This window comes from Physeter macrocephalus, chromosome 18, assembly GCF_002837175.3.
Source record: "Physeter macrocephalus isolate SW-GA chromosome 18, ASM283717v5, whole genome shotgun sequence".
NCBI classification, from domain to species: Eukaryota; Metazoa; Chordata; class Mammalia; order Artiodactyla; family Physeteridae; genus Physeter; species Physeter macrocephalus.
In genome coordinates, this window is record NC_041231.1 from 58,218,523 (window position 1) to 58,244,351 (window position 25,829).

The 25,829-nt window shown below is 38.9% G+C and overlaps 1 protein-coding gene across 1 annotated transcript; it reads right to left on the reverse strand.

Moving 5' to 3' along the window:
- Nucleotides 1-19,713: 19,713 nt before the first annotated feature.
- On the reverse strand, nt 19,714-20,076 carry LOC102979741 (acireductone dioxygenase-like). The gene has a single exon (XM_055080009.1). It carries the CDS (start codon nt 20,074-20,076, stop codon nt 19,714-19,716), a length of 363 nt encoding a protein of 120 aa, XP_054935984.1.
- Nucleotides 20,077-25,829: the final 5,753 nt, after the last annotated feature.

The following is a 25,829-nucleotide window of genomic DNA, read 5'->3' on the forward strand; positions in this document are numbered from 1 at the left end:
GTTGAGAAATATAGAAAAATGGAGGATGGACATGGAACATACGATGAAAAACATGAGGATTAAGTCTCCTGAGCCCACATTACTAGCTGCTAGGCATCTCCCACCTCCCACTCTGATTCAGGCAGGACCTTTGAGCGTCTGTCGGCCAAAAGATGGTCCAAAGCTGTCACCTTGTTTTGAAGCCAGCTTTGCAGACAGTGCTTCCAGACGGCTTTTGGGTGTCTGGGTCTGAAGTAGAAATGACAACCATTTGAATAAAGTCTTTGATAGAGAATAAAGAATCCAAAGCAAACAGAGATGGAGAACTATAAACAAACCAGAACTCAAATCTCTTACATGCTAGACAGTTTTCAAAGTACTATCAAAAGCTGTGTATATCTTATTTTTGCGATAAACCTGAAAGTGGTCAGTATACCATCCCTATCTAGAAATAAGGAGACTGAGCCACAGAGTTTTAAATGACTTGCCCATAGTCACCCAGCCAGGAAAGGGGCAAAGTCATTTCTGACACTTAAAGTTCTCTCGCCCAATGCTCAATGAATTATAGCTTTATGACTCTATCCCATGCCCTCCCCTCCTTCACGAATTTTCTTGTAAAGATTATATTTTTGAAAGAATTAACACATTATGGAGTGTCCTGTCTCTTAATTGCCTGTGCAGAACTATTTAGTACTTTGTCATGTCTGCAAACAATGTTGGGGTGCAAGTAGTGTATTTCCAGTTTAATTAGCTTTTCTGTTGCAATAGAGTCCATCACTTCTTTAACTGATGATCCAGGTTGCAAAAGATGTCATTTTCTCAGCTTTCCAGGGAAATCTGGCCATGAAGTTTTATTTAATTAAACTCAGCCGTCATATGCAGATTAAACCTCCCACTTTTCTAAGATTATATCAAGAAAAGTTCTCTTGGGGGTTTTTGAAGATAGGTAAGGGGCTTTTATTGTTTCAGAGGCAAAGCAAGTGTATTTTTTTCCCCCTAGAAAGAAAACAGACTTTATTCTTCACTGGTTGGAGGGAAAAAATAAAATGAGAGAGGAAAAAATCTTTGTGGCTGGAAGTTCATTTTGGTTTAGCAGCGAGCAGATGTCTCTCTTCTGAATAATCTCAGGGACTAAGAGGAGAAGGACCCCCTGCAGGAAGTAATTAAAACTTGACAGTAGGGACATGAGCAGACTTTTAAAACTCCAGACCAGAATTATGGGCCAAATCTCTTGGAAATAATTTGAGACAGAGTTTAAGATTCACTACAAGTTGGAGACAGTCAAAAATGCACTTGATTCTCTGTGGAATTACTAAGAAAAGATATACATGTGTCTTTGAGAAATTTTAATAATTTTATTAGCTCTGAGGAAAAGTCACTTCAGGTATGATTATTTTAAATCATATATGTGTGCTCAATTCTATTTATCTCCTAATTCTCAGGAAAAGGAAGTGCCTTCCAGTTTAGAATTGTGTGATCATTGTACATGATTGTCTCACAGTAGCACCAAGATTGAAATAAAAACCTTAGGAGTCTAGCCCAGAGAAAATAATAATTTCTTATGTTTCTATAGCACTTTAAAATTTACTAAATGCTTTGCCACTATTACCTTGATTGAATAGCAAAAGAATCTAGTAAGCTTGATCTAGAATGATGCCAAATTAGGTTGGAATCAATGAAGAGAGCTTTGAGCTGGTTTGGCATTGACAGTGAAGTACAGGAAGGAAAATAAAGCAAATGCAGTAACCAAGATGGCAGAGTAGGAAGACTCTGAGCTCATCTCCACCCATGGGCACACCAAAATTACAACTATCTACAGAGGAATTATCAATGAGAACTATCTGAAGACCAGCAGAGAAGAGTTTCCAAAACTAAATATCTAAAGAAGGAACCATACGAGTTGGGTGGAGAGGCAGCAACACAGTAGATTCAAGACCCACACCCCCGGGAAGGTGACCCACAAATGAGAGGATAATCACAATGGCAGAGGTTCTCCCCAAGAAGCAAGTGGTCCAAGCCCCACATCAGGATCCCCAGCCTGGGAGTCCAGCACTGGGAAGATAAGCCCCCAGAATATCTGGTTTAGAACACCAGCACGGCTTGTGTACAGAAGAGCTGGAGAACTGTAGGATACAGAGTCTCTGTTCTTAAAGGGCTCACACAAAATCTCACACATTTCAAGTCCCAGCATAGCAGGCAGTACTTTGAAAGAACCCTGGGTCAGACCCACTTACTGATCTTGGAGAGAGTCCCAGAGAGGCAGGAGGCAACTGGGGCACAGACACTGGCAGTAGCCATTTGGGGAAGCTTTCTGCCACAAGAACACTGGTGCAGGCAAGCATTACTTTGCATTCCCTTCTCCAGGCTATTAGCAAGAGGGGCTTACCAGTCAACACAAACTCAAGCTCCCCTGGACTTACAGCCAGTTGCACCAGGACCTGGCCCTACCCACCAGCAGGCTGGCAGCTAATCAGGCCAGAGGCTGGCCCCTCCCACCAGAACACCCACAGAAGTTGGCCTCATCACAACACAAAGGCCCACACAGACTACATGGAGGGCTTCCCTAAGGCATGTAGCTGTGGTGACCAGAGGAGAGCATGCTGCTGAATTCCACAGAACATCTCCTCCATAAGGCCCCTTCTCTGAGGTTGAGAAATGTAACTGACCTACCCAATACATAGAAATAAACGAGAATTAGGCACAAAGTAACAGAGGAATATTTTCCAAATGAAGGAACAAACAAAACCCCAGAAGAGCTAAGTGAAGTGGAGATAAGCCATCTATCCAATAAACAGTTCAAAATCATAATCATAAATCAAAATCAAATCATAATCAGTAGCTCAGTGAACTCGGGAGAATAATGGATGAACACAGTCAGAAGTTTCACAAGGAGTTGGAAAATATAAAGAAGAACTGAACAGAGCTGAAACAAAAAATACACTAGAAGGAATCACCAGGAGATTAGATGATTCCGAGGAACAGATCAGCAAACTGCAGTAAAAATTAGTGGAAATTACCCAAGCAGAACAAAAAATTTTTTTAATGAATTTTAAAAATGAGGCTAGTTTAAGAGGCTCTAGGACAATATTAAGAACAGTAATATTCATATTATAGGGATCCCAGAAGGAGAAGAGAGAAAAAGGTCGAGAACATATTTGAATACAATAGCTGAAAACATTTCTAACCTGGAAAAAGCAACAGACACCCAGATCCAGGAAGCACCTGTTTGCATAGTACTCCTGTTTGCTTGAACTTCCTGATAAATTAGGGGAGAATATTTCAATAGAGAAAAGGAAGTTGTAATTCTACTTTACTGTAGTTCCTATAATTTCTGCTAGAAACAGGCTGTCCCTTTGCTGGAATGCATGACTCTACGGGGTTCCATGGTCTGCTTTGGGCACAGTCTCATGATTTCTGTTCCTGATCACAGAATGGGAAGTGCCAGCCCTGGGCTTTAGGTCACATAGAGTATTGAAGCGACCCCCTTTTGGCCAGTGCTGCAGGCAGAACAACTAATATATGGATATTGCTTTTCACTGTATTTAATAGGAAATAAAAGCGAAGGGAAAGACTGCTCTCTGCTCTTTGTTTTCCCACAATTTCCATCTTATTAAGATTAAAGGAAACAAAGCACAGTCCAAAAGCATCCTATTTGGCAACTGCTAACTGCTAAATCTCTCATGAGAGCATGGTTAGTACTTTGCATAGCAGAAGCCATACCCTGTCTCTGCAGTTTACAAATCTCATTAGGATGTCAGCATTTAAAGTCTCTCCATATGGAGTCGACTCTTACTCATTTGTGGTCTGTTGGAGAAGCACCAACACGCCTTGTGTAGACAATAGGAATTATCCACAGCCCATTAGGGACACTGGAGGTATCACCATTAGCTAGTGGAAATCTCTTGCGTTGCTTTTAAGTTTTCTTCTTCTCTCTCACTCTAGCACTGACATTTTCAGCTTCTCCTTACTTTATGTTGAACTTTCATGTTCTCTTCTCTCAAAGGGACTATAGCAGACTGAGAACTATTCATAGAAAGTGGGTTGAGAAAACAGACTTGTACAGAGAGGGGCAGGCATATGAAATCAGAGCATGTCCCATCTCTAAAAGAAGGGCATTTTCTTAAGATGAAGACTGTGAACACGTCCAAAGCTGCTCCTCTCTGAGGACCTATTTTAAGATTTGTAGTTAGCATTTCCTCATTGAGCATAAATAAACATGGCTGTATAGAAATCAACATAGGGTCACATACAAGCTCTATCAGATTTCTTGTAAAGTCTGGCTTATAGATTTACTCAATGCAAAGTCTTGCATCTTGATGAAATTTAGAATTGAGAGACTGGATTACAACTCAGAAAAATATTTTAATAAAAAAGCCTCTTGCCAGTTAGTTTCAGATTTGACAAGTGTGAACTTGTCTAGAACTTCCCTGATTCCTGTCTATTTTTATTAACTCTTGATATGGTATTGCCTGAGCCAGGATTTTAGAGAAAAAGAGCATAGATGAAGGTATAAAATGATCTTTTCTGAAGGTTCCTAACTGTCCAATCTTCTCTGATGTAAAGACTTCAGGAGTCGAGGGTCAAGATCAATTTCGTAAATTCACAACCTATATGATATGATTTATGGGAGACCAAAACCCTCCTTCTTCCCAGGACCAAAGCTGTTTCCCTGACAATATTACCAAACTACTCCATTGGACATATCTTGTGGTCCAAGCATTACACCCAGGGAGTTCTTATATGCAAATGGTCACTTGGGAGGCATGAGGGATTGTGGAAAAATTCTTTAAAAATTTTTGGAAGGAGATGTAGAGAGAAATCTAAAATTTGGGAAGCAGTCAGGAAGCAGCATGAGGTCAAAAGGGGACTTGGTCAGGGTTTAGATGAAAGTGGAATGCAAAAATTGGTTAGAGGTGTTGAAAACATACTCTACTCCAAATTTTGCTTAAGGTCCCTTCTTACTTGGGTTGTTAATTAGAACCAGCAAGGGAAGGATACTCCTTGGTCTCCTAGGTCTAAATTAACATTAAGTCAGTTCTAGTGTTCTGCCTAAGGGCATACCAATCTTGGAGATTCCCTATGGAATTGTTTCTCCAGTTCTTTCTGGGCAGGACTGAGCTGGGATACAGACGACTCCATACCAGATAACAGGCTTATGTTGCCTCATTTAGTGGTGTCTTGTTTAGAGGCCACCTGGTGACAAAGGCTCTCCTTGATCAAACTTCAGTCAGGTTCTGAGCCCTCTTTTCAACTTGGCCCGACCTTGCCTCTATCCTGCCTTTGGCCTTTCCAGCACAGTCTTTGCAAAGAGTCCCCTAAGTCTTCCCCACCCTTGTCATTGGATCAAGTTCTTCTTCTATGGCAGTGGTCCCCAACTTTTTTGGCACCAGGGACTGGCTTCATGGAAGACAATTTTTCCACGGACTGGGGGGTGGGGGTGGGGGGATGGGACTGTTCAGGAGGTAACACAAGCGATGGGGAGCGGCAGATGAAGCTTCGCTCTCTCGCCCACCGCTCACATCCTGCTGTGCAGCCCGGTTCCTAACAGGCCAGGACCCGCACAGGTCCGCGGCCCGGGATGTTGGGGACCTCTGTGCTATGGGATCTCCCTCATTAGATGTCTATGTCCTTGACCTGTCAGGACAAGGTCAGAATCCTGTGAGGTCAGTTCAACACGGACCCGCCCCACCACCACCACCACTTGACATCTCTTCTTAGTAATTTTCCATCCACTGATGCCCTCACCCTTCTTCTTGGCAATAAACACCCATCTGTCTTTGTTGTATTCAGAGTTGAACTCGGTTTCTCTCCTCTAATGCAATACTCTTATCACAATAATTTTGGACAAAGTCTTCCTTACTGCTTTAACAAGAGTCTGTGATTTTTCTTTGACACTTGAATCAGGTATCCCAGCAAACAAACACAAACCAGCATGAAAGGTAAATAACAGAGTGAATTTTAGGGCCACAACCCAGGATGGACAGACTACCCTCCCTTCTCTGTCACACTCTATGCCCTCTGCTGTCCCTTGAAAATAACACCATTTCCTTGGGATCTGTCCTTTGGAGGTTGCTTATCTGTGCCACAATTTTATAGTACACTATTTTATTTTAATAGTCAGTCTAAAGTGACTATTAAAACACAGTAGCACATTAAGATTATTGCTACACTGCTACAGGAAAAACAAAGGAAAAGAAAAAGGATAAAGAGAAACATCTCTGGCAGCTGGCACAAAAGTGGGTCAACCCAGTAACAGAAGCCATGACCTGGCACAAGTGAAATAATCTCTGCTTAAATTAAGGGATAACAGGTAAAAAGAGTGGTCTTCTAAAGCATCCACATCAAGAAACAGATGGCTCTGGTCCCACCAGAAAAATTTTGCCTAGATACTCACACTTGGAACCGAAATACCAAGGAATGTTTGGGGGAAGAAATACATGAGAGAAAGATAAAAATAAAACAAACTGATAACAAAATTCTCCCCTGCTCATTCTATTATTAGATCTGATTTCAGGAAAACCCCTCAATATTCAGCTTTGGTTCCTGTAGTCCTTCATTCCAGTTTGAATACATGCTCTGAAAGCAATGCCTTCTGTTGAGAACAAACCACTCATCTGCACAGAAATGCCAACCCCTTTCACAAATCTCTACATTTTGATACCTTAGGATAACCAGGCCTTCTCTAGTCTACACCACAACCCCCTCTGGAACAGCACATACAAAGAAAGGAACTAGGGCAGGAGAGAACAGGGTTGTTCATGGGATTGAATAGGCAGGAGCCCAGAGAGTCAGCAAGTCCCAGAGATAAGATTGCAGCCTGCTTCCTCCTGCACTTGCTTCTCTGAATCCTTACAGGCCTCTTTAGGCCACATTAAGGCTTTAGGTATTCCTCCTAATACAGTGAGAAGTTATTGAAGATTTTAAGTAGTGACAATGGCTTCATTCCATATGTCTTTAAAAGTCTGGAGTGAAGGACAGGACTTCAGAAGAGGAGAGAGGAGTTTAGGAAAACAATAATAGTGACTACCTCGTACTTAACAACATTTCAGGCATTTTTCTGACAGCTTTTCACATATTATTTTCCTCAGTTATTGTCAAGCTATGTGATCAGAACTATGAAGCTTCTCTACATAGGGCAACTGAGAGGTACTGAGTTCTATTTAATATTTCAGGTCTAATTATGAGTGAAGACAGAGAGTAGCAACAAAGATAATTAAGCTTCACTGAGCATACTACTGGTTGGATGTTACGATCCCATGTAATTGGACATAAACTCTCTGAGTTAAGTACTAGTGCCACCGTGACACAGAAGAGGAAACAGTAGTTCTGAGAACTTAAATGACTTCTGGATCACTTACCTCTTAACTGGCAGTGCCAACATTTTTGTCTTCTCTCTGAAACCAGGGCACATGTTTTGGGGGCAGTCTTTTATCACCATGAAAACATACGGCTTGGGACTTCCCTGGTAGTCCAGTGGTAAAGAATCTGCCTTCCAATGCAGGGAACTCAGGTTCAATCCCTGGTCAGGGAACTGAGATCCCACATGCCACGGGGCAACGAATCCCATGTGCCACAACTACTGAGCTCGTGGGCCTCAGCTAGAGAGTCCATGTGTCACAACTACAGAGCCCATGCGCCACAACTAGAGAAGAGAAAAACCGCATGCCACAACTAGAGAGAAGCCCATGCACCACAACGAGGAGCCCACACACTGCAACGAAAGATCCCACATGCCTCAACAAAGATCCCGAGTACCACAACTAAGACCTGATGCAGCCATAAAAAAAAAAATTTAAATAAATAAATAAATAAAATAAATATTTAAAAAACATGGTTTAAGTAAACAAGGAAAACTATTGACTCATAACCGTACAGTCTGGGGGTTTTACTGGTTTTAGCTGTGGTTTAAGGGACACTGTCTTTCCTCTTGTTCAATGCTACTTTCACCATCAGAACTTTTGATCTCACCCCCTCCTATATTTTCTGGAAATTTAATCCACAAAATTTCCTTTTGTTATCTTAAACTGTATTGTAACTACTAGTTTTTTTTCCAGAAACTTAAAAATCCATGCAAATATATTTTACTATGAATGATAAAAGTAATAATAAAATAATAGATATTTCACAATTCCATTCTGTCTGCTTGTTTCTGCCTCTATCGTGACAAAATTGCCATGTTCAACTTTGAACTTACCTCCGATTTCCCATGCTTCCAAAATGTTTTAACTCTTCTATTTCTAAATTCATTTTATGTCATCATCATCTAACAATCGCCCAACTTAAAAAACATCATTGGCTTTTTCTTCTAGCCAACCTACGTCTTCCGATCATGAAATCTGGCAGATTTTACCGTCCAAATATATCTTTATCATATTTCCTACTCTCTTGCTCAGTTTCCACAACCCCATTTCAAGGCTTAATCATCTCCCTCTGAGGCTATGGGAATATCTTCTGGGTAAGACCTTGTTGTATGGCTAATCCAACAGCCATTTCCAACCTTTTCTACTGTACCCAATGCCTATGACCTGTGTTTAAAAAAAAAAGCCAGATATTCACTTTCCCACTTCTACTTGCAATTATAGGGTGATATCAGGATGAGAGCTGAGCAGTGGTCATCATGGGGGCTTCTGAGAAATATGTTTGTCTCTCTGAATTCTTAGTACTTTTCTTACATAATTGGGAGAACTAATTTGGCATAACTGGATCTTTAAAAATACAACTTTATTAAGGTATATTTTACATACAATAGAATGTGCCCATTTGAAGGTACCCATTCTAGAAAATTTTATATATGTGGAATCAAGGATATATATTCTTTCGAGTCTGTCTTCATTACCTTAACAAAATCATATATACTTTGTTGCATTTTTCAGTAGTTTGTTCATCTTTATTACTGAGTAGTGCTCCATGTATGGATATACTATCATTTGTTTATCCATCCACATGTGGTGGATATTTGAGTTGTTTTCATTTTTTCAGGCTATTATGAATAAACCTTCTATGAACATTCGGGCACAAGTCTTTGTATGGGCATATGTTTTCATTTCTTTTGGATAAATAACTAGGAGAGGAATTTCTGGATCATAGGGTAAGTGTATGTTTAACTTTCAAAGCAATGGCTAATTTTCCAAACACTGGCAGAGATGGTCTTGGAAGTTACTTTATAATGGGTTGCTTAGCTCCTATGACTCTTAGTCTGGGGCCCTTAGCTGATACTCTGAAACAACAGGAACATTCATATATTTTTTTTAATTTAATTTTATTTATTTATTTTTTAACATCTTTATTGGAGTATAATTGCTTTACAATGGTGTGTTAGTTTCTGCTTTATAACAAAGTGAATCAGCTATACATATACATATATCCCCATATCTCCTCCCTCTTGCCTCCCACCCTTCCTAACCCACCCCTCTAGGTGATCACAAAGCACCAAGCTGATCTCCCTGTGCTATGCGGCTGCTTCCCACTAGCTATCTATTTTACATTTGGTGGTGTGTATATGGAACATTCATATTTAACTAACATATAAGATACTCAATTTAACATTCTTCCCTTAACTACCAGACTGAAATAATTGAGAGGACAGGAACCATGTCTCATTTATTCTTCTTTCCTCCAGGTATAGTATTTGGCCATATGTTAGTACTCAAAAAAAAAAAGACCAATCTAACGAAAATTTAGTACCTTTAAAAGCACTGCCTATATACTACAAATGTAATTATTCTAGTTATTTCTTCGGTTGTCTAAAATTTAATCATTGAAACTTGAAGTAGCAAAATCCATAAACCCAAATAAAAAATGGTAACACTATATATTCACCATTTCCTCTGTGTTTAGTGATAAGAAATCATTTCCTAAATAGAATAAAATAATAAGGCAAAAAGGAAAAAGAAGAACAGTTATCAAAAGTACTTTTTTTTCTTTCTACCTTCTGGCCCTCTGAGGCTGCACCTTGAGTCTCAATGTGTAATAGGATTGGCGAGAAGCCATTTTCCTCCCAGGCTATAATTTCACAAAGCCTTGTGTAGGAAGGAATAACCTTTCACCTACTTCAAGAGCACCTCCTCCCTCATACCCTGTGATGTCAGGGCTTACTGGGACTATGGCAGGGCTCTCAGTTAGAAAGATGACTTCCAAATGGTGTCTCATCAGGTCACCTCAGGCTTATGTGGGTGACCTCTGTGGCCAGAGGGAGAATTGTGGCCACACAAGAATGAAAAGTTAAGAGTCATAAGGCTGGACATGAACAGAAAAATGAAAATGAGAATTCCACCACTTTTTAGAGAACATTTTCTGAATAACAAGGAGAGGCAGCTCTGAATATACCTGGAGTGGTCCACCTGGTCCCACACCAGTGGCAGCTGGTTTGTCTGGGCTTTGTTTCTGAAGCCTTGCCCTCCAGCTCTCTGATCCAGAGGGCACTTATGCTTCTCAAACATCAAAGGCATCCTTGGGAATATGTCTTAATTTTTCCCCTCAGCCTACCTTCCCTCAATCTTTCTTCCTTGATTATTTCCCATCCACCAATCTAATGCATCCCTTGGGCTTTAGAATGGAAGAAAGAAAGGTAGTTAATGGGGAGACAGGAAATCTTACCACAGTTTGATCTGTCCAAATAAGCCATCCATTATCTTGTTGTGACAGTTCTAGTCAAATGCAGCTAGTGTTCTATTTCATGTAACCTTGACAGATAAAAAAGCAAGGGATGTTTTTAATCTTACAAATGTGGAACGGAGGATCCTGACCAGTGATATACCTGCCTAAAGTCCCTTAGGAGAAACACTGGAAGGTTATATTACTCTACTTGGATTTCTGATTTCCAAATGTATGGCCAATTTAACATATGTCCATACAAAGACATGAACAAAAAATATTTCATTCAGAAAACTAAGGACAGTTGGCTGATAAATTAATTTTTAAAATCTTAATTTTTACCTTGCACCATACTCTACATTCTAGAAGTATGAAAGGATTAGGGGTCAAAAATGAAACCTTTTTTGTTTGTTTGTTTTTTGCGGTATGCGGGCCTCTCACTGCTGTGGCCTCTCCCGTTGTGGAGCACAGGCTCCGGACGCGCAGGCTCAGCGGCCATGGCTCACGGGCCCAGCCGCTCCGCGGCATGTGGGATCTTCCTGGACCAGGGCACGAACCCGTATCCCCTGCATCGGCAGGCGGACTCTCAACCACTACGCCACCAGCGAAGCCCAATGAAACTGTTTTAAAAGGAATAAAATACAGTTGTGTAACCTCAGGATGGGGAGGGAGAAGTAAAATTAAAAGCAATAGAAATAAGCACAAAAAACCAGATTAATGTATATGTATGGCTGATTCACTTTGCTGTACAGCAGAAATTAACACAACATTGTAAATCAACTATACTTCAATAAAAAATTAATTTAAAAAAACATTAAATAAGATAAACAACTGTAAAACTTCTTGAAGAACTGTAGGGAATTCTAGGAAGCTATTAAGAAAGAACGTGGTAAATGTAAATGTACTAAATGACAGAGTATCCTATTTAATTTTAAAAAATAATTTACATATAGTATGATTGTACTCTAAAAACATGCCTAAGTGTGTGTGTTATCAGTGATATATGCCACTTACAGCCTGGACTTTTGTATATTAATGCAAACACAGTAGTTGTAACTTTTTCTAATTTATTTATATGTAAGATTCTAGAATAAATTTAAATTGATAAAATGATTCTGACTGATTTAACAGACCTCGACTTTTGGCAAATTTATCTTAAGATTTTCATTATTATAATAAAGACCTTCATTCAGAACATTCTCTTCACACCTATCCCAAGTATTTTCATAGAATAAATTTCTAGAAGTGAAATTGCTTGTCAGAAACTTATGCAGATTATAAAAAGCTTCCATGTACTCCCCAAAACAATTTTCACCAACATTGAACCAAATTATACTCCCAACACAGGCATGGCTATAATTCTCCAAGACACACCCCAACTATCAATAATACATCAATACAGGCTATTTTCTCATTTTATTATAAATTTGAATTTGTCTTTATGAAGACAAATGTGTCTACTGATATACTTCACCCACTTTAGCTTAGTGTTTTAAATTTCTTTCTTTCTGATGTGTGTATATGTTAAGAATTATATTTGGCTTCTTTTATTTTTATTAGCATTACAAACACACACTTGATATTTTATTTAATTTGGGTTGAAATTATACTTAGAACATCTACAAGAATTCTTTCAAAAGTAGACATTATAGCGATATTAAGAAAGATTGGTTGAAAATGAATAACACAACATTCTGTAATAAGGACTAGGAATAATTTACTCCAAAATTTATGTAAACATAACTATAGGAAATAACTTATAAAGGATAAATAGTGGGGTCCTAGTATAAACTTCTAGTTTAAGCTCCTTTAAGGACCAGAGAAACACCTTTGACAGTTATAACTTGGCTTCTTTTGAAAGACTATTTATCATACAGCACCTTTAGTAATGAGAGATTTTATTTTAATCACCTAAAAAGTCCACATCTAGGCTCCTTCTGTCTTTCCACTCATTCATCCTTAACTCACAGCTTTTAGCCTCTTGCTTATTTCCTTATTGTCACAAATGGCTGTGCCATCTCCAGCATCATAGATATGCTCCAGGTAAGAGGAAGGGAAAGGACAAAAAGCAAAAAGCTTGTGTCTGCTGGAGTTTGTGCCATTCTCTTGAGGCCCCACCCCCAGTGACTTTCAGTCACTTCCTATTGGTCAGAACTATGTCACATGGCAACTTTTGCCTGAAAAAGAGGCTGGGAACTAAAACTAGATGTACACATTTCCCAGGACCCCCAAAATAAACAAATAAAGAAAACCAAGTTTCTTATAAGGAAGAACAATTGATATCGGATGGCCCTCAGTAATGGCCATAATTTCAAAATGTTTTTGCATACTGAAGATAATTAGCTTTTATCTTTTGTTTATAAATGTTATTTGTAGTTTTATTAAAATATATTGATTAATAATTAGACTTCTACTTTTTAAACTTTTGCTATCAAATTTATAAACCTTTTCATTTAGAGATTTATTTTCTTTTCCTCTGCATCCTTCTATCTCTGTGTAGGTATATTAGTATTTTTCACCTCTTTACTGGTTCTCCCCACTTTCAGGGGCATAGTAGGATTGTACCTCCTGTTACTCCTGAGTGGGGCCTGTGACTAGGTCTGCTTAATAAATTGTGGGTGGAAGTGTGTTTGCAATGTTAATTATATGTCTGTCTATTTTCCCAACTGTATCATTACTTATGTATTCAGTCATAATCTGTCTGGTATGCTAGACTAGATTATGCTGCAGTAACAAATAATCCCCAGATTTTAGTGGTTTCAATCCACAAAAGTTTATTTCCTCCTCATACTAATTGTTTTAGGTGGGTTCATTGGGGTTTCTACTCTGTCAGATTGTTCACTGGCTCTTAGCACTTTCCCACTGGAAGTGACTCAGATCCCCCCACTGTCATTTTCTTATAGCCAAAGCAGGCAGCATGGTCACACCCAGCTTCTTCAGTAGGTAGGGAAACACAATCCTATCATACCCCAAAGACAGAGTAGGGTTGCCAGAAATTCACAAATAAAACAACAGAGTGCCCAGTTAAATATGAATTTCATATAAGTAGATAAATTTTAATATAAATATGCCCCCATGCAATATTTCAGACATATTTATATTTTAAAAAGTTCATCATTTAACTGTAATTCAAGTTTAACTGGCTGTTCTTGATTTTATCTTGGAACCTGAGCACCATAGGAGCAACGAATTAAAAATATTTAGAAAAGAGCACTAATGACTGCTATAGGCTCCCTTTCTCCTTATGACTTAGAGGTGTTGTGCTTTTTTTCTTCTTCACTGATTCAAATTTCTAAATATTCCAATATGTTTTCCATTGCCTCCATCATAGTTTCTAATTTGTCGGTCATATTCATATAGCAGTTATCACCATGAACATTTTTAACTCTGTTTTTTTCCTTTTTGTGTTCAGATTTCATAGATATAATATCTGTGAATACTTATTAGAGATTTTTCTCAAATTTGTCTCATTTTTCTTACAGTACTTTAAAAAAATTTTATTGAACTATAGTTGATTTACAATGTTGTGTTTATTTCTGCTGTATAGCAAAGTAACTTAGTTATACATATATATCCTTTTACATATTATTTTCCATTATGGTTTATTATAGGATATTGAATATACTTCCCTGTGCTATACAGTAGGACCTTGTTGTTTATCCATCCTATGCATAATAGTTTGCATCTGCTAGTCCCAAACTCCCAACCCATCCCTCCCCCACCCCCCTCCCCCTTGGCAACCACAAGTCTGTTCTCTATATCTTCTTACAGTACTTAATGATAGTGATAAATTTGCTTTGATTCATTATCTTAATTAATTATCATTAATTACAGTATTTATTAATTTAAACAGTATTTAAATGTCTGACCTTTCCTTCTATTTGTTCATTTTTACTGAGAGAGATTTTTTTCAGCACTGGGATTAGAGATGGATTCTAGGAAAGGTGATAAATGATGGGGGCCATTTGTTCAATCATTGACTAAATGTGGAGGAAGAAGGGAAAGTTTATTTTTACTGGACTTTTTGATTTGGTTCAGCACCCAGAAGGTAGAGGAAAGGATAAGAGAGGTATTTTGGTTTTGTATGCTTGAATTGTTTTGGTTTGGTCATAGGAAATTTTTTGTGTCTGTAAAAGACTTTTCCATTGTGTGTTGGCAGCCTTGAGGTAGGTAGGTAGGGCAACCCCTTTCACCTGCATGCTGTCCTTTCCTGGAGGCTGTCTAGATAGCTCCTATGGTGCCACATGCAAATGCACAGTGTGTGACACACCAGGTCCCAACTTCCTCCAGCCCTAAGGCACCTGCAATATGTCCCCAGGACCTGGTGCGATTGAAATATGCCTCACTGTCCTCCCCTTCGTGCCCCACCTCACTTCCATGCTTGTTTGCTTCAAATTAGGAAAGACAATAGCTTTTAGATGAGTAATTTTCCAATTGCTTGCTGTTGGCAAGCAGCGAGGTGGGGCACAGATTGTATTTTCTTTCAAATTAGTGTCATTTGGATCAGAGGTGGATTGAGGGAATCACCAAGCTCAGAAAAGAGCTGGGGGTGCATCACTGTGGAACAAAAATATTACTGGAAACATGAAAAAAAAGAAAACTGTATTTACCCATGCTCCTTTGGGGAGACAGTACTGCTCACCAGAAATGTAGTAAACAGTACTAATCTAACTACTCAGAGATAGAAGGATACAGCAGGAAAGACCAACTCTATGTGGTGAGAAGGAATACTTGGCTTCAAGTGGGATTAAACTCATGAGAAACCTGCTTGTGTAACAAGAGATGATCATTGAAGAGTTTTGGGGAGGGGAAGGCTTTGGGGGGAGGGTCCTATTAATTGCTGAGTGGGAAGCACAAGTTAGGGGACATGAAGACCCTGCATGGGCACTGATTAGCTCCCCCTGCCTCCAGCTCAGGCAGTCCTTCATGTCATGTATGAGTAAATGCTTACCAGATACTAGAGAACATGCATTTGAAGGGGCACTAAATTACCAGCCTGTCCATGGTTATCATGTGCCCAGGTCTGCCCTTGATCTGTGTTCTATGTTGTAGAAATTCCTTGAAGTTTCTATTCTGTGGCTGAGATCACTTTTCTAGATTCCAGGGCTGATTAAATACCTCTCCTCTTCCATGTTTATATTCACTTGGACTTTTCAGTGGCTATCTAAAGAATTAATCATATGATTTTTCAAGTTGCCACACTATTTGGATCTATCTATTTACAAGCTTGAAAAATCTTGGCTTTCAAAAATAAAACCCTGGCTTTCATATATAAACCTTGACATACATTTCCGACCCCAAGATGAATTTGTTTCCCAAGTTGATTAAGCTATGTTGTTAAAGGTGTGATGCTATATCTGAAAACTTTCCTGCAGGTTCTCAGCATCCCAGGAAGAAGTTCTAAGCATGGCTTGACTTTGCTGTTCCCAGGTGTTTTATGCTCACTACAAAGGTTAAAATCACCCAAACTTGTTTTTTTTTAGAAACGTAAGAATCAGGAAAACAAATCAAAGAACAATTGTAGCCAGACAATAAGTCCCAGCTCCAGTATTTTATTGTATGATAGAAACAGAACACTTGGACAACTTCCTCATTCTCTAGCAGCTCCATTTTCTAATTTTCAAAACTGTTGTAACCATACATAACTTATAGTATTCTTATGTGAATTAATTAGAATCTGACATGTAATAACTCCCTGTAAGTGGAAACGATCATTCTCATCAGAATTTTCATGTAGTGGTAGATTTCCAAGTTGGTTTTAGAACATCAGATGCACCCAAAGTCACCCAGAAAGAATAAATGCTATAATTAGCAACAATAACACAAAACTCCATTGGAATAGATCTGTGACAATTACATGATTAATACAAATGCTGGAGGTTTTCCATCCTTATAGCATTTAACCAATTTTCAAATCAAACAAACCAAACCATGTTCAGATTTTCCCAGATGTTACAGAAATCTAAGAGCTGCACCGCTTGAATTTTTGTCAGAGCTTTTAGTTCTCAGAACTGCACTGGGAAGAGCTTCCTCTGTGGCTTCATTCCATCACCCCTCTTTAAATTGCTGTCACTCTTCTGTCATGCTGACCCTATTGCCTTTTTCCTTGACATCCTCTCTTCTTCTGGGGAGTGATGCTCTGCCTTGGGTACCAGGGGCCCCGCAGGCTCAGCCTCACCACTGCTTCCCAGGCAGTCTGCTCCCCATGATGCTGGATGGTGGCTTCACACTGCCTGCTCCTCTGCTTGAAAGAGGCTGCTGTTTCTTTCACATCTGAGCGCTTGCATAATGGGGGGCACTGATTCAACCCAGTGGGAAGACACAGAGAACAGCCTTGCGGGGAGGTCAATGAGATGGAACACAGGAGCCTTCTGGCTTCATTTAACCTTCTCTCAAAAGCCAGGGGCAAGTGTCTTCCTACTAGAAGCAAGGTGATTGAGGTGATGCTTTTAGATCTGATAAGTTTGTCTTTTGAAGGATAACACATCAAATGGTCATGGTTGAAGGTTTCCTAAAACACGAAGATGTGTGTGTGTGTGTGTGTGTGTGTGTGTGTGTGTGTGTGTGCATGAGACAGGGATAGTGAAAAAAACACATATTCTAGCCAACTTAAAAAACAAATATGATTAATAAAGTCTTTAAGAAGTTATTTACCTGCTCTCATCAATATTTCTAGCATTAAAGACCTGAAATTATCAGATTATTAGCACCTCATGGGAATGAGTTATGCCTCAGGAAATTCAATTAATAAGCAAGCCCTCTGGATATATTTAGAATTTAATACAAATAAACATACATATATTAGGTGTCAAATACAAAATAGGTGCTCAGATCTAATATATTAGGGAAAATGTACACTGCTTTTGGAGAAAAGGAATTAAAGCACACATGCACACACGCACACACACACACAGCTCATTTGAGAGCTTCCATTTGACATTAAGTCCTTGATGGATGTGCTTGTTTTCTTTACCATCTCCCCTAACCTGCTCCTTTTCCAGCATTCCTCATCTTGGAGGGAAACCATCCTGGAATGCAACCATTTTACCCAATCATACAACCGAGAAATGTAGAAATTGTTCTAGATTCCAAGCTCTCACTTCCTTCTCTATTCAAGAGAAGATGTCACATCCATCATTTTAGTCCCTGAACTGCCCTCAGTTCCTCCCATCCTGCTCTCTTCCTTCTCTCTCACTTTGTCTGGTTCTGTCTCAGCCTTTGCCTGGATGATCAACAGAACCCTAACTGACCACCTTGCTTTCAGTGTTTTCATCCAAACTCAACATCATTTACACATGACATCTAGTCACTTTTCTAAAACAAAATGTGGTCAAGTCTTTTCCCTGCTTTAAGCCCTTAAATAGTGTATTAATGACAAATTGAGGTAACAGACTGTCTAGGATGGTAGCATAAGGTTTGGCACATAAGGGGGTATGTATAAAGATTTTCTTTTTAGGATTATTGGTAGTCATGGAGAACTGGAAGCAATCTGAGCCTCCATCCTTGGGAGAAAGGAAACAAACCCAATGGTGGATACAAACGTCCAAGTACTATATAGCAGTGAGAAGCAATGGATAATAGGTATGCATGGTAACATGAATGAGTGTAATTAGAGAATTAATGAGTGCAAAAATAAGGAATAAAATGAGATCTATAACACAGTACTACTTACATAATTTAAAAATACAGTAGCACAAAACTATCAATACACACTTTGAAAGAACACATACAAACAGAAAGATACACGGTTGCCCCTCTGTATCCAGGGGTTCCACATCCAAGTATTCAACCAACAATCAAAACTATTCAGGAAAAAAAAAATTCAGAAAGCTCCAAAAAGCAAAACTTGAATTTGCCATTCACTGGCAACTACTTACATAGCATTTACACCGTATTAGCTATTATAGGAAATCTAGAGATGATTTAAAGTATGCAGGAGGATGTGCATAGGTTATATATAAATACTGTGCCATTTTATATAAGGGACTTGAGCATCCTCAGAATTTAGTATCTGAAGGGAGCTCCTGGAACCTGCAGATACCAAAGGACAACTACACATTTAAAGATTCAGAATCATTGCCAAAGGTAGAGAAGGGGAACAGAAGGAGACTAGATTATGAGGATTAAAGAGAAAAAATTTTTTTAAAAATACGAAAAAAGGGGACTTACATGGACTCATGATAAATATGTGGCCCAAACGGAGGATAATCATTAACTCAACTCTGAACCCAAGGTTTGAAAAAGGAAAAAAATGGGCCAAATCACATTCCAGCCATCTTAACCACCCCCCGCCCCAACACAAAATTACAGTGGATACAATGAAGACACAGTAAAATCAGATGATCACTTGGTGTGATGCTTAATTAGGTGTTAACTTGAGTGGGCTAAGGGATGCCCATATAGCTGGTAAAACACTGTGGGTGTGTCTGTGTTTTTGGAAGACATTAGCGTTTGAGTTCATCGACTAAGGAAGATCACCCTCACCAATGTAGGTGGGCATCATCCAATCTACTGAGGGCCTGGATAAAACAAAAAGGCAAAGGAAGGGCAAATTTGCTCTCTGCTTGAGCTGGGACACCATCTTTTTCTGTCCTTGGACATTGGGGCTCCTGGTTCTTGGGCCTTTGGACTCTGACTAGAAGTTCTACCATTGGCTCTCCCGGGTCCTCAGGGCTTTTGGTTTGGACTGGACGTACACCACTTGGTTTCCTGGACCTCCAGCTTGCAGACAGCCAACTGTGGGACTTCTCATCCTCTATAATTGTGTGAGCCAATCCCTTGTAATGAGTCTCCTTCTATATATCTATATATGGTCTATTGGTTCTATCTCTGGAAAACCCTGACTTGTATACTTGGCTGATATGAAATTAATAATATTAGATTGAGTAGAAGTTCAATATATAGAAAAGTTAACTTTAAGAAAGAAAGAAAACCATTGATTTCTTCTGGTGGCAAAAATATATACTCTCCACTCTTTTTTTTGACATAAAGATTTTTAATCCAGTTTAGAAAAAAAATACTTAAAGCAAACTGCCCTTCAAATATGAGGTTAATTTAGGGTTTTTCTATGATTATAACGAATTAGGTATAATTGAATCTCAGAATTGTTAACTAAAAAAAAATAATGTACAAGTTTTTCTGTTAAAATTCAAAGTCCTGATTGTAACTGTCTTCTTTATCCATCACATCGAAGTACCCACTGCCGTCCAGGATGTAGCGAATCTCGTCACCCAGGTGTAAATACTCCTCATAAAACATCTTAATCTTTTCTTTGTAATTTGGTAGTTTGTCTTTGCATATGGTTATTATGTCCATCCAGGAGCAGTTTCTCTCTTTTCGTATCTTTTCTAATTCTGGATCATTCTCATATTTGCCAGCATCCAGCTTCCAATAAAGGACCCCGAGCCCGTGCAGCTGCTCCAGGGCGACCGAGCGCCCGGGCTTCCCGCGGTGGGGCCGCTGCGGGTCGTCGCCCAACTTGTCCGTGTACCAGGCCTGCACCATGGCCGGGCCCAGGGGCGCCGCCGCCTGACCCCGGACCTGCTCCGGCCGGTCTGCTCACCACTCTTAAAAGTCAACACCTTCTCACAATATGTGGTGCTTCTCCTTTAGAATCACCTGGGAACGCACTTTTTTTTTTTTTTTTTGCCTGCCTTGGGTCTTCGTTGCTGCGTGCAGACTTTCTCTAGTGGCGGCGAGCGGGAGCTACTCGTCGTTGCAGTGCGTGGGCTTCTAATTGCGGTGGCTTCTCTTGTTGCGGAGCACCGGCTCTAGGCGCACGGGCTTCAGTGGTTGTGGCTCGCGGGCTCTCGAGTGCAGGCTCAGTAGTTGTGGTGCAGGGCTTAGTTGCTCCGTTGCACGTGGGATCTTCCTGGGCCAGGGATCAAACCCGTGTCCCCTGCATTGGCAGGCGGATTCTTAACCACTGCGCCACCAGGGAAGCCCTGGGAACGCACTTTTAAAATATACTTTCTAAAAATAAACTTTTAGCTCTGGACTCTATGGTAGATTGGATTATTGTCTAGAACTATTCACTCACTCCACCCCACACCATCTCCATGAGAGGGACATTCTTCTTCACACTTTGATTTTGGGCTTGGCCATTTTTCTGCCAATGGATGCCAGCAAACATGACACAATCAAAAGATTAAAACTTGCTTACATGATTGGGCATGTTCTCTCACATCTCCACCTGTGTCATGAGCAGAGGTTCCCTTCTGTGGCTGCTGTCCCCTCAGCTTGGGCCCCAAGATGAATACACATAAAGCAGTCTGAGCCAAGTGGCAGTAAGAAGCCAAGCCCAGCTGCGTCCTTTGCTTGAAATATCCCTATACAATCAAGGGCAGTGCAAATCAGCAAAACCCCACCAATCAGGATGCACATGCTCTTTAAATCATTGAATTGATTTGTCACACAGCAGTAGCTAGCTGGTACAGTGAACTGACATTCATTGGCCTTTAATGAATGTATTTCCTCTGAAATTAATTCAAGTTTCTCACACTTCAGAGTATGAGTTCCAAAATTAGATGACTCCCAGAAAGAAAACCAAGAGCATGTACACACATTTAGGAACTGACTCAGAATTAACCAATTTCTGACTTAAATAACCTTAGAATCTTCCACAAGGAAAACTTCCATAAGTGCATATCCCCATTCATTAAAACAAACACAACCCTCTATTATACAGTTCTCTCATGGCCTCATCAGGTAGGTTTCCTTTTTGTACATTTAATGTTTTATAATTATTGGTTAATTAGTCATACCATTTCTTTTTCTCCTTTCTGTAATTCAAAAGCCTAACGCAGCCCACATCTTAGAGAAGGAATGACTCACCGGCATTGCTCATAGGCTCCTTGAGGCAAATCCCAAAACTGAGAGCACAGAGGACCTCCCTGTGTCCCGCTCCCAAATCTTACAGATATCACAGTGTCATCTGACATACACCAACATACATATGCTGCCAACCAGTAGATTACATCATATATGTTAGAGAAGAGAAGGGGTTGGGAGATAAAGTCCAGATTCAAGTCGTAGTTCCTCCACTTAGGAGTTGCATGACCTTGAACAAATCACTGCCCTGCTCTAAATCTGTTTTATCACCTACACATTGCAAATGTTAAAGGATTCAATGAGATTTCACTGTGGACACCTCTTGTTTTGTCTGATCCAAACCCTATTTCTTCTGAGAACAACACTCATTCTCTGTACAGTAACTATCTGATTCTCATGGGAGTGCTGGGTTTTCTTACTCTTCTCATCTTCCTTCTCATCCTAACCATATCAAAGCCCCTCCCATGGATCTATTAGGTGTGGTTTTTTAAAAATTAGGAATTAGACATAAGTCAGCAGTGTAGCAGTGTGGCCTAAAAGGAGAGAAAATGAAATTGGAACTCAAAGAAAAGCTAAAATGAGAGGCAGAGTGAAAGACCTGTTGGCTTTCAAGTTCCTAGTTTCAGATGTTTCTGAGCTCAGTTACATCCTTTCCCTGCCTGCAGCTTGATTTTAACCCAACTATATCCCTCCCTTTGCACTTAAGCCATATAAAATTGACTTTCATTCATTGGAATCAAAATAACACAGGTCTCAAACAAGACTTCTTCAAATTTTCTGGATTTTCCACTCCTTAATGTTTTAAAAGATAAACCTAAGACTTGGAGAGCCCTAGATGGTTCTTAGCATACAGAAGCCAAATTGAAAAAAAACCCCACAAATATACCTTTATCTGGAAAAACTGCTGTAAAAAATGGGTCTTTGGTCTCTGACTTTCGAATCAGCAGAGTATGAAAACATTTCTAAGTGTAAAGGGTAAGCATTTTCTGGTTTACCTAGCAGCTATAGTCAATCACTGAAATGCATTATTTTTTCTAGTGCTCTAAAGTTGCTTCCTATAATTGGTAAGGTAGGCTGTAGTTAACCCATCTAGACATAAGAAAGAGAAAAATGTCTCTAAAACAAAGTTCATAGTTTGGGGGCGGGGCGTGGGCGGTGGGTACCAGCATGATCAGGGTGAGAGCTCATGCATCTTGCTATGGAAGCTGCCTGTAGAGGAGAGGCCCCCAGGACTGTTGCCTCAGTGCCCTGGCACTGTCTACAGACTTTCGGTAGTAGCTCTAAAAATGTTGGGGAGTGATGCTTTGAAATCTGGGTGCAGTGTTTCATTCTTTTCCAAGTCTTTAACCATTCTTTTCTTTACCAAAGGGCAGATTTTACACGTCTTCCTGAGTCACTAGAATATTTCTAGGGCAGACTAACTATGGTTCTGGCAATTGGCTTTTCTAGATACAAATTAGCTAATAAAGAAACTTATCATTCTCCTTAGTCACAACTCACATGACATGCTGGGGATCCATCCTGAAAGTTCAGATGTATCAGTGTTTCTTTATGTTGGTTGTAGACAGTACCTGTTTCCAGTCCCACCAGTGAAATAGCTAAAAATCTGCTGCAAGTAATGACTTGAAGGTTTTATCATGCTATTCATTGTGTGTACGGTTCACTGCCAACAATGATTATGCCTCACAATTCCTTCCCCAGAATTTCAAAACTCAGTAAAAACAGTCATCATCTAGCACTTAATAAGTAGACAGCACCTAATTAGTTTTAGAATCTGGAATGCTTTGGAAGAAAGACAACTTATTAGTAGAAATTTCTAAACATCTAGTAAGACTTACTCTACTTTCGTGAGTGCTGTAAATCTTTTAGCAGTTTAGTATGTAAAGCCAAGAGATTTGGGGTTACTCACCACAAGACAGTGAACTAGTAAAACCTGGAGTGAATTCAAGACCTCTAATTTAAGCGCATTGCTTTCACTGCAGAACTGCATAGAATCCCTTTTAATGGTGGACAGAGTAACACACAGGACCCCCTAGCATTGTGATGAGATCTGGAGCTTGACATACTCCCTTTAATCTTGTGTGCCTGTTGCCCTTCTTCTATCATCACAGTGGAAATATTGACAGTCCAAGGCGGAGATGTGTTCAATCCAAAATGAAACACATGCAGAAAAATCAGGATTGAATTAGAAATTATGTTAATAAACATCACTGGCAGAGTACCTTAGCTTAATTAGCAAGTCAGACTCCTACAACATTAAAGTGGGTGCAAATCTTGAAAAGCTTTCAACATTTCCATACAAGTCTGCAAGATTTGGTGTCATAGAAGGCTGAAATGTTCTGAAGAGTATTTCCCAGTTATAATGACAGAATAACATATTCAAAGCTCATTTTTCTAGTCAAGTATTTAATTGCTGTTTCATGTACTTTTAGGCATAAAGTTCCCTTGAGTCAAAATGAAATTGCGCATTAGCCAGGAAACTCAGTCCCAAAATACCACTCAAACACAGCACCTCTAATCTCTAAGAGAAGTTTAGAGAGAAGGAAAAAAATCAAGCCCTTTCCTTTCTGTTCTGTCAAATAACATTATTTTTATGATCCTGTTTCTGGAAAATCATTCAATGGGGACCCTACAACTTATGAATCATCCAATTTCTACATACTCAAAAGTCAAAACAAATATGCTCTTCTACAATGTATTTGACTCCAGTTTTTTCATGTATTATGAAACATTTCAGATAAAGAGGAATAAATAGTATAAACTTGTCACCATGCTAATTTCAGAAGAAAATGCTAATATGGTTATAGTCCTTTGTGTATTCCTACCTCATCACTTCCCCAACACTTTCTCCCAGGAATAATTAGTATATTGAAATTGACATTTTATCATTTCCTGGCATCTGTTATATGAGATTCATCCATATAGATAAGCACTTTGATAATCTCACTGCAGTACTGCAGTCCACTGCATGAATACATGATAATTCATTTATCCATTGTCCTCTTGATGTACATCAGAACTATTGCCCTCAGGAACTGTTAAGAACAATGCTGCAAAATGCGTAAGTGTACACATCCACTCATGTATGTGAGTAAAAGTTACTTTAGGGTATGTGACTTCTAGTGAACTGCTGTGTTGTATGTCACGCATGTCTGCAACTTCATTAGATTATGACACACTTTCCCAAAAGGTACCACTTTAACTTTTTAATAAACTTAGAATCATCAAGCATTTTAATTTTGCCAGTACCCATGAAAGGGAACCACTTTTCACATGTTTAATGGCCATTGTTTTCCTCATTTGTGAATAGCCTTTTTGCATCTTTTTTCTCCATTTTTTCTCATTTAAAAAATTTTTTTGACTTTTAAGCATTTTTTATATTTTTTGGATACTAAAATATAGTCCAGATTGGAACATGAATGTGGAGAGCTTTCATGGGGAAAGTGCCCCAAAATGTATTTAAATGAATGTCTAATGTGTTTTTATGTAGGGAAAAGCATATTGGATTCTTTTGAGAATATGAAGATATATTTGTGATAGATAGAGAAAACTAAGACAATAAATAAAGAAAATTACTAAACTCCAGAAAAAAGAAACTTGAACAGGAAAAGAAATATGAGGTTTAATTTTAAATAATATTTGCAGAGTAATACTTATGTAAATACCATTATTGTTTAACCAAAAGTGTGGCATAATTTTATTATCAAATAGAAAGTTTGTGTGGATGTAAAACTTAATCTTCATTTTCAGTAGTACCAAAGTCAGTTGATAACATATATAATTTAGAAATCAAGGAACAGCAGTACAACAATGTCATTTAAAATTATGGAGAAAAACCCCTGAATAAATCACTAAACTATTTGAAAGCATTTTCTTCTGAGGGGTTGAGTTGGAAATTGAGAGGACTGAGATACATATATGTATGTGCGGGAAGAAAAATAATTTTCTTTTTACCCTTCTAGGCTCTTGACTGAGACCACCCTATAATAATTCCCCTTATAAAATGTAAATGTCTCTTACAAAAGGGCAACTTCTCCTTGGTTCTCAGAGCTTCTCCTGTGTCTTCTGTTGCATAAAAATAATTAGCCTAAAATAATTCTATGCCAAAGAGGTATATTTTGGGTCAATATATTCTGCTCCCCTTCATGTAGTATTAGTAAGCAACCTTTAAAATGCATATATGTACTGCTTTGATAAAGATAAAAATTAAGTTTAAAATACTATGGATAATAATTATAGACACACACATAAAAAATGACATAGGAAGCCTGTGAACCAAATGTTTAACAGTGTTTGTATTGAGGTAATGAAATTGTAATTGACATTTATTTTCTATTTAATACTTTTCTGAGTTTTCCAAAATTTCTAAAAAATATATATATTCATTCATGAGCAGAAAATTGGTGTCATTCATTTTTAAGATGAAA